Source organism: Macaca nemestrina, chromosome 1 (assembly GCF_043159975.1).
Source record: "Macaca nemestrina isolate mMacNem1 chromosome 1, mMacNem.hap1, whole genome shotgun sequence".
Classification (NCBI taxonomy): Eukaryota; Metazoa; Chordata; class Mammalia; order Primates; family Cercopithecidae; genus Macaca; species Macaca nemestrina.
In genome coordinates, this window is record NC_092125.1 from 190,837,300 (window position 1) to 190,850,416 (window position 13,117).

Below are 13,117 nucleotides of genomic sequence, written 5' to 3' on the forward strand. Positions count from 1 at the left end.
CAATGAATGTAGAGTCTCCGTTCAACAACATTTTTGTGGTTTTGTTTTGAGACAGGGTCTTGCTCTGACACCCAGGCTGGAGTGCAGTGGAGCAATCTCAGCTCACTGCAACCTCCCCTTCCCAGACTCAAGGGATCCTCCCACCTCAGCCTCCTGAGTAGCCAGGACTACAGACACGCATCATCACGCCCAGTTTATTTTTGCATTTTTTGTAAAGATGGGGTCTTGCCACGTTGCCCAGGCTAGTCTCAAACTCAGGCTCAAGTGCTCTGCCTGCTCGGTCTCCCAAAGTGCTAAGATTATAGGCGTAAGCCGCTACCATGCCCGGATTTCAACAACATTTTTGTTTGTTTTTGAGACGGAGTCTCACTCTGTTGCCCAGGCTGAGACAGGAGAATTGCTTGAACCTGGGAGGCAGAGGCTGCAGTGAGCCAAGATCACATCATTGCACGCCGGCCTGGGTGACAAGCGCGAAACTCCGTCTCAAAAACAAACAAACAAAAACTCCCTTTTTGGTGACAGCTGGCTTAAATGCATTGATGCTTGCAACCAAAATATCCTAACAATCACTACTTCAAGGAAATAGGGAAGATAGGACTCTCAGCCACAAGACCAGGCCTCTGGGAACCAGTTAAAAGAACCACGCAGGACAGACTGCTGCCTGAGCACTCTCTGTAAGTAAAGACTATACCAGTCACTTTACAATACCAGGTGCACAGGCTGGAATGTAAGCTCCTTGAGGGGAGGGCTCTATAGCCAAGCAGTCAAAGCCCTCCATGATGTGCTTTCTACCTCCCAGCCTCAGCCCCAAATGTCGGGTTGGGCACTGGCCAGGTTGTAATGTGCAATTCTAAAGCCTACCCAGCTGTCACAACTATAAATCTAAGCCAGCGTTCCAGCCCGCCAGGAAGACGGTATAACACGTTCTAGAAGTGGCATTGGGTTTTCCAAGTACCTTCATCCCCATTGTCTCCTGTGATCGTCCCAACAGGGTCCACCAGCCCAACTTTAGGGGCATGGAAATGAGGGAGGCAAAGGGGTTAAGCAACCTGCCTGAGGGGTAGGTGAATAGAAGAACTGTGACTTACATTCAAGTTTGAGCCAACCATGCCACTGGGAGAAGGATCGAATAACACTTGATCTTTATTATCGTAGTTTTAAAGATGAGGAAACTTTAAATGAGATACCTAGAGTAGTCAAATTCACAGAGAAAGTAGAACGGGGGTTGCCAGGGATTAGGGGTAACAGGGAATGGGAAATTATTATTTAGTGGGTTCAGAAGATGAAAAAATTCTGCAGATGGATGATGGCAATGGTTGCACAACAGTGTGAATGTACTCAATGACACTCAACTGTAATCTTAAAATAGGTAAAATGGTAAATTTTATGTCATGTAGTTTAATTTTTTTAAGTGAGGAAATTGAGGTCTAATAGCATAAAGGTGTAGAGCAGATTTTTTTTTTTTTTTTTCCTGGGATGGAGTCTTGCTCTGTCACCCAGGCTGGAGTGCAGTGGCACGATCTCAGCTCACTGCAACCTTTGCCTCCCGGGTTCAAGCAATTCTCCTGACTTAGTCTCCTGAGTAGCTGGGATTACAGGCACCTGCCACCACGCCCAGCTAATTTTTGTATTTTTAGTAGACACGAGGTTTCACCATGTTGGCCAGGCTGGTCTCCAACTCCTGACCTCGTGATCCACCCGCCGCAGCCTCCCAAAGTGCTGGGATTAAAGGCATGAGTCACCACGCCCTTAGACTAGATTTTATGCAAAGTCTGGGGACAAACCAGGTTTAATTCTTAGCTCGGCCACTTGCTGACCTGCTCCACCTTGGGAAAATCACTCTGAAACTGTGCTTCAGTTTCCTCCTTTGAGAAATAGGACAAAAAATAGTAAATCTAGAATTCATTATGAGAATTAAATGAGATATTAATAACCCCATACCAATCACTTACCTGGCACATAGTGAATTAGCAACACATACAACATGATTATGACGAGGTTTCTCAAACCAGAGCAAGAACAGTCTTTCAGATGCTTGAAAAGTCTTGGCACTTATCTGTTGCAACCCCTTTGTTACAAAGCCGAAGAGACTGAGGGACAATGACTTGCCTGAAGTCACCCAGTCAACTTGTAACAGAGCCCAGAGTTGAACCAAACCACTCTTCTCTGAGTCCAGAGATCCCCAGCTCCAGCCAGCTCACAGTGCTTTCCCTTTTTAAAGAACTAAACTGCCGTGGATTTGAGGCATGAATCTCAAGCCTCGATGTGGAAAGCGGGGGCTCCTGTGGCCAACTGATTCTCACTCTCCCTCTTGCAAAGCATGAGTCAGCCCCAGTATAATGTGTGAGTCAGCCAGCTCCCCTGTAATGAATGTGCATATGACTGCCAGGTGGCACACAGGTGGGGGCTGGGTGGGGCAAGTGGGCACAGCTAGACACCGGCTGCTCTGTCCGGGCGTAAGCTGTGTGCTTTCTTTCAGATCCAAATTGCCGCATGGTGGTATCTAGAAGTCAGGAGGCCCAGGTTTTACATCTTCAATTTGCTTCCAAATTCTTCCTTCACTGTGATCTCAAGCAAGTGGCTTAATTTCTTTGTGCCTCAGTTTCCACAACTGTGGATACATGAATAATTCTAGTCTTGCCTGCAGCATAAGGTGTGGGGAGGACCCAAGGAAAGACATGTGGGAAGGAGTTTTGCAGAGTTACAAAGTTACATCAAAGCCAGGTACAGTGGTGCTGGCCTGTTGTCCCAGCTACTTGGGAGGCTGAGGCAGGAGTATTGATTGAGCTCAGGAGTTTGAGGCCAGCCTGGGCAACATAGCCAGACCCTATCTGTAAAAGGAAAAAAAAAGAAAGAAAAAGTTATATCGGCATGAAAGGCATTGTCATTCCACTTCTCTGGAGAAATATGATTCTAAGAATAAAACAAAACTATGCCAGGCTATTTGTTTTTCCCATCAGTCCTTGGGCTTCTCAGGGTCCCTCTGGTCTCCTTGCTGTTCCCCCAGCCTCAGGGTGCCAGGTTAATTCCTCAGACTCAATACTTGTGGAGGGCTTACTGTGCACTAGGCCCAGGGCCAAGCCATTGAATCCTCCCCAGAGATCTCCAAGGTCAACATTATTCCGGGTCTTAAAAAAAAAAAAAAGAGGGCCAGGCGCGGTGGCTCACGCCTGTAATCCCAGCACTTTGGGAGACCGAGGCGGGTGGATCACTTGAGGTCAGGAGTTCAAGACCAGCCTGGCCAAACGTGGTAAAACCCCGTCTCTACTAAAAATACAAAAAAAGTAGGTGGGCGTGGTGGCAGGCACCTGTAATCCCAGCTACTCAGGAAGCTGAGGCAGGAGAATCGCTTGAACCCGGGAGACAGAGGTTTCAGTGAGCCGAGATTGTGCCACTGCACTCCAGCCTGGGCAAAAAGAGTGAGACTCCATCTCAAAAAAACAAAAACAAAAACAAAAAAACCACAGATTATTCTGGGCCTTATTTTACAGAGAGAAAACTGAGGCTCACTGGTAATAAGCAACTCACCAATTGCAAGGTGGAGCTGGGCCATGAAGCCAGATGTCTGGACTGTTCCAGAGTTCTGCCCACCCCACGGGGAAGAAAGCTACTGGGGGAAGCACCATCAGGTCTCTTCTTCCAACCTCACAGACCAGACCTCCAGAAAACAATACGTGGAAATCGAGAGGGGCAGATCCCTGTAACCCTGAAGAAAATCAGGCTTTGAGAATGTAAAAAAATGGAAATAATAATAGTTACCACATTTCAAGTACTTACTGTAGGACAGTCACCTGATACACGTTTCCTTACTTCATATTCACAATAATTCTTAGAGGTGAGTACTGCTATTAGCCCCATCTTACAGTTGGGGAAACTGAGATTCAGGTGAGGTAACATGCTCAAAGACATATAGTTAGCAGGTCTGTTTCCAAAACCTGTGGTCCGCCCACCACATACCACTGTCAGCCTCCTCCTTCATTCATTCTTTGATTCATTCATTTATTAAACATTTATAGCTTCTTTCTTGTGCCAAATAACTTGCTGGACAGAGGGAAGACAGGAATACCTGAGCCCCAGCCCTAGAGGAGGTCATTATCTCAGAGGCAGATAAGGCTCAAATAATTGTAATCTAAGCGATAAGAGCCAGGCAAAGCAAATTGCTTGTACTGGTGCTGGGTCAGAGCAGGCAGTGGCGGTTGGAGTTTCTGTTGTTTTTGTTGCTTTCTTTAAAGACAGATAATCTGGCAGTATTTGATTTAACACGTTTCTCTAGAGTCAAGTCATCCATTTATTATTATTTTTTAATTTTTAATTTTTTTTTTTTGAGACGGAGTCTTGCTCTGTTGCCCAGGCTGGAGTGCAGTGGTGCGATCTCAACTCACTGCAACCTCTGTCACCTGGGTTCAAGCGATTCTCCTGCCTCAGCATCCTGAGTAACTGGATATTACAGGCGCCTGCCACCATGCCAGGCTAATTTTTGTATTTTTAGGAAAGACGGGGTTTCATCATGTTGGTTAGGCTGGTCTTGAACTCCTGACCTCATGATCTGCCCGCCTCGGCCTCCCAAAGTGCTGGGATTACAGGTGTGAGCCACTGCACCCGGCCTACTTATTTATTTTTAGAAATGGGGGGGAATCTCACCTTGTTGCCCAGGCCAGACTTGAACTTCTGAGCTCAAGCAATCCTCCTGCCTCAGCCTCTTGAGTAGCTGGGACTATAGGCATGCACCACCACACCTGGCTCCGTTTATTTTTTCAATCCAGGTGCTGGCACTCACATTTACTACCTGTGTGATTTTGGGCAAATTACTTCCCTGAGCCTTGGTTTTCTCCTTTAGAAAACAGAGAGAAAAAGGCCAGGTGCAGTGGCTCACGCCTATAATCCCAGCACTTTGGGAGGCCGAGGTGGGCAGATCATGAGGTCAGGAGTTCGAGACCAGCCTAACCAACATGATGAAACCCCGTCTCTACTAAAAATACAAAATTTAGCTGGGTGTGGTGGTGCGCACCTGTAATCCCAGCTACTCGGGAGGCTGAGGCAGAAGAATCTGTTGAACCTGGGAGTTGGAGGTTACAGTAGGCTGAGATCGTGCCACTGCACTCCAGCCTGATGACAGTGAGACTCCATCTCAAAAAAAAAAAAAGAAAAAGAAAATAGAAAAATACTCATTTCGTAGAGTTGCTGTTGGAATTAAATTAACTGAAATATTGTATTCCTTCATTCAACAAAAATGTATGAGACCCAGTGTGAGCCAGGTGCTGTTTTTGGTGCTGGGGACACTGGAAGAAGCAGATGGAGACACTCCCTTGGAATCATGGAAATATTTTAAGTTAGAAAAAATTAATTGAAGCAAAATATGCATACAGAAGAGTACGAAAATCAGAAATGTACACAGCTCAATGCACTTTCACAAACTAAACACACCCGCAACCAGCACCCTGATGAGGACACAACATTACTAACACAGTCAGAAACAGGGTGTGACAAGAAAGGCACTCACCTCCCCTATAAAATTTAAGCAGGGGTGGAGGGGGACGGCAGACTCTGTCATCAGGATAAATCATATTTTTAATGCAGTATTTTTGAAAAACCAGAATTAATGCAAAAAATCCATGATGACAAAATATCAAAATTTTAAATAAAAACAGGATTAGTAACATGCTGTGCTGAGTCATATTGAAGCTCGAGGCGAAATAAAAAAAACCAGTACTGCTGATCTGGTCTCCACCTGCCTCACCCTGATTACCAGCACCCGCCCCCAGAGTCACGACCCTCCCTTCCAAGGGTAAGTGCTGTTACCCCAGAGATAAGTTTTGCCTGTTTTTAAACTTTATACATATGAAATCACACTTTTGCACAGCTGCTGTCACTCAATATGATGTCTATGAGATTCAGCCACATCATTGAGTGCCATGGAAAGATGTCTGAACAAAGCAGTGATGTGGTCAGCTATGCATTTTAAAGAGACCAGTGTGGTGGCAGGGAGAAGGATGAATGAACAGTGGTCCTAGCCTGTGCTGTAGGAGGGACTGTCTGCATGAAGAAGGCAGGCAGAGTCCACGGGATTGACTGGATATGGGGAATGAGGGAGACAGAGAGGGGTCAGGAAAGATACCAGATCTCTAGCTAGGGCAATTTGGTGGCTAGAGCAGCCATCTCTAGGGTGGGGACGGGAAGGGATGCGCAAAAATAATGAGTTCAGGTTTGAGCATGGTGAGTGTGAGGGACCTGTGGGACATCCAGAGGGCTGTGCTGGAGGCAGCTGGACAGAAAAGTCTGGTACTCAAGAGAGAAGGGAGGGGAATACATCCCTTCAATTCCTCCAGCATCAGCGAGCAGGTGGTGGCCCTGATAAGACCATTTGCAGAGGGTCAAGAAGGGGCATACAGAAGATAAAGAAGGGATGCCGAAAAGCTTTCTGGGAGCAGGTGGTTCAAACAGGAATGCAAATCAGAATGAAAATATTAAACACACAAAACTGTCGTGCCTGGCCCATCAGGCCTTCCTGGAATCCAACACTGTGTTTACCTGCAATACAGGAGGATTTGAATTGCAAAACATCCTTCGGATTAGGGGCACTTCCGTCCCAGCCCCTGCTATCCCCCCTTATACCAGTTGCAGCTGACTCAGCAAAACCTTTCCTCCTGGCTGCCAGGGGCGCTTGCCTTTAAAGGCAACAGAGTCTTTTCCCAGCCCGCCTTACTCACTCCTAACTCTGGAGCTGCTAAGACCCGCCCTGCATGGCCCTGCCACCACCACCACCACCACCCCTCCCCCACCCACTTGCGTGCTCTGAGGCACGCACTAGGCTCCAGCATCCGCCTGGCACCTGACACCTCCCTGCTAGCCAGTCCCAGACAGCTCTTTTCCTCCAGACTAGCTGGGGCTGGAACTGCTTAGAATCGGACCCAGAAGAGGTCGAGTTCCGTCCAGGACTAAAGACAGCCTCCAGGGAACAAAGCTGTCAGTGTGGGCGCAGACTAGGGAAGGGGCACCAGGTCATTCAAGCTGAATGCTGGGGCTCTACAGCCTCCTCACACCCCCTTTAGTGCCTCAGGTAGGGTAGGCCTGTGGGGACACTGAGGTTTCCTCAGGTCCCTCCCCTGCTCAATAACTCTCCATGGCTCCACACTACCCACTGCATAAAGCCCTAACTCCTATAACCTGACATTTGGGAGCCTCTGTGATTCCACCTTCAGTCTCTGTGATTCCTTCAGTCTCTTCTCCTCCCTGAGCCCCCATCCCCCAGCCACAGGGGTTACTTAGCTGCCCCTCCTGCTCCCCTTTCCCCCTGCACCCGAACCTTCTCTGCTCAGATGCTATTTCCTGGGGGCTTCTCTAGGGCTTATTCCCTAGTTGGAGTTAAATTCTGCTTCCAAGGACTCAGCCACCCAAAAAACAAACCAGTCCACCTGAGAATCTAGTCAGTAGCTTCTGATGAATTTGCTTCTGACCAGTAGCCTCCAGGGGTCATAAAACATTCATAGAGAGGAACACAGAGAGGGTAATGGGGTCTGTGTGTGGGCAGATGGGGTGGAGTGGGTGAAGGAAAAGCTTTTCTTCTGGCCACTTTGCTTGTTCCTCAAGTACCACCCTACCATGGGATGGGGATTTGACTGAATTTCTCAAGTCAAGAACGAGTACAGTTTATGTAGCTAAGCCTTTATAAACATCCACTTTCCTTCAGGCCTACCCAGGAAGGGTTTATTATATCTATTTTACAGATGTGGGTCTTCGGGCTCAGAGAAGAGAAGCCATTGTTTGCCCATCAATGTCTGCAAGTAAATAGCAGAGCTGGGACTCCAGAGTCCAGATCTGGGGCTCCATCATCAATCTCTAAGAACAGCCCAGATATTCTTAAGGCCCCTAGGTAATCATTCTGGCAGTCTGCTGCCTTTGCACATGCTCTTCCCTCTGCTGAGAATGGCCTACCCTGGATCCATCTGGTGAACTCCTATTCAGCCTTCCAAACTCTGCTTAGCATGACCTCCCCCTTCCCAGATGCTCTCTCTACTCACTGTCCTTCCCCTGTGGTACAAGTTCTGCTCCTGTACAGATTCTTAACCCTCTATGCTTGACTTGGTACTGTTGCTGCTCATTTCCCCTCTTGCTCCCCCTCCAGCTTGGGGCCTCCATGAGGCTAACAACAGGGTCACATGTCTCTGTCCCTGGGAAAGTGGCCAGCATGGGGCTGGCCCAGAGAAGGACAAGGTGGCTGTTTGGTAAGTGTGACCCATGGGCTGAGTGAGGCAAACCCACAACTGAGAAAAGACATAGACAGTAGACTGGATGTGCTAAGAAACAAGGAGCTGTGGAGAGACTCGGAGCAGGGAAGTAGCAAAACCCAAACGGTACTTAAGGAAAGCCTGGACATATCAGCAGGACAGACTAGAGTGGAAGGAACATTCGAGACAGGTAGATTAGCTGCTCACTCATTCGTGCATTCCCTCCCTCCTTCAATCATTCACCCACGTGCCTCAGCTGCAGAACTAGTCCTCGAGGTGCTCACAGGCTGAGGGAAGGCAGACAGAAGACAAGTGGCAACCTACAAAACACCAAATGGTAAAGGAGAGAAAGATTTCCACTTGGGAGAACCAGGGAAACTTCCCAGAGGAGGAAGGACCCATGGTGCTTTTTGGTATGCTGAGGTGGCGGGCGGGGGGATTCCCAGGCAGAGGAGACAAGCTGAGCAAAGGTGTGGATGTGAGTTGCTGGTATGAGGGGTGAGGTTGAGTGTGTAAACTGGTGCCCCGAAGAAGGACCGTGATGGCCAGGCTTGGCCCTTACTCCCTCCATGACAATTTCAGACAGATGAGCAGGAGAGTGGCAGGGTGCAGGACTGGAGGACGAAAGACCAGTGGAGATGTAGGCCCTGGCAGACAGCAGGGGAGGGAAAGAGGATGAGGTGGTGTAGACAGCGGAGTCAGCAGGACTTAGTGGGCTCTGTCCAGGGGTGAGGAGAGAGGTGGCCCCAAGCTTTCCAGGCTGAGCATAGAGAGATCATAGGAATTGAAGCCTTGGGCAGGGGGGTGCCCAGAATGCACCTGCATTCTGTTTCAGGGCTCCATACTCAACCAAGGTGCCCCTCAGCCAGAACTGGACACATTGCCAGAGAACTCCAGGGGTCATCTGGTCAGCTCAGCCTCCTGGTTTCCAACAGATAGTAAGCCTACCATGACTCCCTCCATCAGGAAAGGGACCCTCAAGATTTTGATCAGACCTTTGGACTGGGTGTCCTTCCCTTCACTGTGTCTCAAGCAAGACACTGGTCTAGAGGAAATAAGGTGAAGTCAGATGATAACAATACCACTACCAGTGCAGTGGCACATGCCTACACTCCCAGCTACTACGGAGGCTAAGGTGGAAGGATCACTTGAGCCCAGGAGTTCGAGACCAGCATTTATTTATTTACTAACAAAATAAATAAATAAACCAACAATACCACCAACCAGTAAATGAGAACTTCCATGCTAAACACTTCATGAGCTTATCTGGAAATTGCACCTCTCATGATAGCAATGAGATTGGTGTGAGAATTCCATTTACTCATAAGAAAACATCCTCGGCCGGGCTCGGTGGCTTACGCCTGTAATCCCAGCACTTTGGGAGGCCGAGGTGGGTGGATCACGAGGTCAGGAGTTCAAGACCAGCCTGGCCAAAATGGTGAAACCCCGTCTCTACTAAAAATACAAAAAATTAGCCGGGCGTGATAGCAGGCGCCTGTAATCCCAGCTACTCAGGAGGCTGAGGCAGAGAACTGCTTGAACCCGGGAGGCGGAGGTTGCAGTGAGCCGAGATCGTGCCACTGCACTCCAGCCTGGGCGACAGAGCGAGACTCCGTCTGAAAAAAAAAAAAAACAAAACCGAAAAAAAAAAAACCGAAAACAGCCTCATTGGCCAGGAATTCGCCCAGGATCGCGGCCGGGCCAGTATACAGTTGAGCTGGTTTAAACCCAAGGTCTATCATGTCCTTAACGTCAGTCAGTTAGCCTGCCTTTCATATTTTACACACTTATAGGTCACCATAGACTCACCTGAACTGTGAGAAGTAGAGGAAGGCGTCCCAGAGGAGGTGATTTTAAAGCCCAGGTTTGAGACGGGTATGCATTTCTAGGCAGAGCCCGGCCGGTGCAAAAGCAAGGCTTGGCTCGCAAACGGGAACGTGGGGGGTGGAGACAGGGAAGGGAAAAGTCAATCACTGGGCAAGACCTCCTGGAGTCTCTCTAACAAATAAATACTACTTTGCACGCAGTAGACGCTGTTCTAAACACTTTACAAATATTAATCACTTGGTCTTTCTATAACCCCACGAGGTGGTACTGTTACTATCCCTAGTGCACCGAAGTCACCCAGCGGCCGAGGGAGAACTCCAGTCCAGCTTTACACCCGCTACTCCGCGCATCCCAGCTTGCCTTACAGCCGGGTACCGGCTCCACCATTTTGCTAGAGAAGGCCGCGGAGACTCAGAGAGGTGCGCACACTTGCCCTGAGTCACACAGCGAACGCGCTCCGCGGTCCCAACGCACAGAGAGGGCCGATCGGCAGCCTGAACGAGGCAGTGGTTGGGGGGCCCCGGCCCCGGCCCCTCCCCTAACCCCCTCCCCGCGGAGCACCACCCAGGACAGGCTGGGCCCCAAGCCCCGCCCCGAGGTCCTGCCCACACACCCCTGACACACCGGCGTCGCCAGCCAATGGCCGGGGTCCTATAAACGCTACGGTCCGCGCGCTCTCCCGCAAGAGGCAAGAGGTAGCACCAGCGAGCGTGCCGGTAGCTAGTCGCGGGTCCCCGAGTGAGCGCGCCAGGGAGCTGGAGACCAAGCGACGGGAGTCGGAGTCAGAGTCGCAGTCGGAGTCCCCAGACCAGAGCACAAGCCTGGGCCGGAGAGCGCCGCTCGCACGCCCGCCGCCACCCGCGTACCCGGCGCAGCCAGAGCCACCAGCACAGCGCTGCCATGGAGCCCAGCAGCAAGGTGAGTCGCGCGCCCGCGGGCCCTCCCGCCGGGAACAAAGGCGCGGACTCCTGCCCGCCTTCCGCCGGCCAGGGCCTCCCCCGCCGCCCCGCCGCGCTGTGCGCCTGGGGCGGGCCGCGCGCCTCTCCGAGCCTGGCTGGATGCGGGTCCCGAACGCAGTGCCCGGCCGGGCCGCGCGCCGCAGTGGGAATGGGCTCCGGATCTAGCGGGCCGGAGGGCGCCGCGTGCGTAGTTGGCGCCGGCACCTAGCACGCGGCTTCTTTCCGGGGGCGCCGCGCCGTCCACGCGGCCCTGCTGGTGCTGGGGACACAGGGCCCGGGCGCGGCACGTCGCACACGACCTCGGCGGCGGTAGCCCAGCGTCGGCCCCTCCCGGTGCGGGGGAGGGGGCCCGAGCGCGGCGCCCATTGGCTGAGCGGGCCGAGCCCCCGGCCCAGCCCCGGCCCCGGCGCGCGGAGGAGGCAGGACCCGCCCCCGCTCTCCGCCGGCTCCCCTAACCCGGGCGCCCCAGGAGGTGGGCGGCCTGGTGCGAGATGTCCCGCCCGCCTACCCTACTCCTCCCGCCCGTCCCCCGCGGTGCCGAGGCCGAGGGGAGGGCACTTCTCTCCAGGCCCGGGCTCTAACGCGGGGGTTGAGATGAACCTCCGGTCTTGGAGGCTCTCCTTTCCGAGGAGTGTAGGCCCCAAAGCTTTGGCCCAGTCTCGCGGAGATGTGTTCCGCGGAGGCAGGTTTACCCTCGGGACCGGGCGGGGAGCGCAGCCGGAGGGACGGGGGATCCGGGAACCGGGAAAGAGCCCCAGGCTGAAGTCGAGCGGGAGGCGCGCACACCACAGGGTTGGAGAATGAGGGATGGGGACTCTGGGGACCAACAACTGCCTAGATGGGATTTCTTTTTTCATGTGTAGACGGGCTTGTCCTGCAGGGCATCTTTCTAACTTCCGCAGAGCGATTTCTTTCCAACAAATGTTTGTGGAACCCCTCCTGTGTATAGGGCGTTGTTTCTTTCCACCCTCCCTTCCTCCCCAGTCTACAATCTTTTCAAGTGCCCTTTTTCTTTTGAAACGCTCCCTCTTTATTATACTTGGATTTTTCAATCTCAGCTGGGAGGGCATCTGGATGGCCCTTGTTTTCTTAGCTGGGACGCGGGGGTAGCACTGAATTCTGAACTGCCCTTCCTACTGGCTGTGGAGGTGTCCCGGTGGGACTGAGAGGGGTGACGCTGGGCCGTACCCTCGGCGGGAAAAGGCCTTCCGCCCCACACCTGTTGAATCCATGAGTCCAGACGACTTGCTTCACCCTTCCTGCGCCCTCGCGTAAGGTGAGACCCCGAGGAAGTTCCCGGGGAAGGCTCCCAGAATCCTAGGTGAGCCATAAGGGTGGGATATAACTAAACGAAAGTTCAGCGAGAAGCTCTTTTAGCTAGTGGCAAGGAAGTCCAAATATCTCAGGGCTCTTGCAGGCAACTTCTGGGCCTCAGTTTTTCCATCTGAAAGATAGAGATCACTTTTGTCACTTCCTCTAGGGAAGGAACTATCTATTCAGCATGCTATGCCAGACATGGGCATTTATTTGTTGAGTGAATGAGTGAATATTCTACGTGGAGACAGGAAAGTGGAGGAGAAAATCAACAGGTTCTTAGCCAAACTACTTTTCAGCGTCATGGACCATATAGCCCTGCTGGTTACTCACCAGCCTGGAACTCAGAGAAGGGAAATAAGTTTGCTAAAGTCACACAGAGCTGCCGGGCGCGGTGGCTCAAGCCTGTAATCCCAGCACTTTGGGAGGCCGAGACGGGCGGATCACGAGGTCAGGAGTTCGAGACCATCCTGGCTAACACGGTGAAACCCCGTCTCTACTAAAAAATACAAAAAACTAGCCGGGCGAGGTGGCGGGCGCCTGTAGTCCCGGCTACTCGGGAGGCTGAGGCAGGAGAATGGCGTAAAAACCCGGGAGGCAGAGCTTGCAGTGAGCTGAGATCCGGCCACTGCCCTCCAGCCTGGGCGACACAGCGAGACTCCATCTCAAAAAAAAAAAAAAAAAAAAAGTCACACAGAGCTAGTAAGTGGTTGAACTGGATTTGAACCCAGGCCCATCAGATTTAATTTCATTTCTGTCTCCACTGTCTCTCTTCACCACAGCATTTCTTGA

General features: G+C 51.4%; 1 protein-coding gene and 1 long non-coding RNA gene across 4 annotated transcripts in view; one reads left to right on the top strand and one right to left on the bottom strand.

Annotated features, from left to right (window-relative positions):
- The window catches only part of LOC105494862 (uncharacterized), a 37,437-nt gene extending 26,839 nt beyond the window's left edge, over positions 1-10,598 (bottom strand). The window contains exons 1-3 of one of the 3 annotated variants that reach the window (XR_011622099.1): positions 10,035-10,598; positions 3,529-3,706; positions 1,953-2,831 (exon numbers count right to left, since the gene is read on the bottom strand). This is a non-coding gene — a long non-coding RNA (uncharacterized lncRNA). The remainder of the gene's footprint in view (positions 1-1,952; positions 2,832-3,528; positions 3,707-10,034) is intronic. The other 2 variants (XR_011622092.1, XR_011622093.1) reach the window with 2 other exon arrangements.
- A 117-nt stretch (positions 10,599-10,715) lies between these two features.
- The window catches only part of LOC105494864 (solute carrier family 2 member 1), a 33,885-nt gene continuing 31,483 nt past the window's right edge, over positions 10,716-13,117 (top strand). The window contains exon 1 of the mRNA XM_011763783.2: positions 10,716-10,970. Within this exon, the coding sequence (XP_011762085.1) occupies positions 10,953-10,970 (18 nt within the window). The 5' untranslated portion in view covers positions 10,716-10,952. The remainder of the gene's footprint in view (positions 10,971-13,117) is intronic.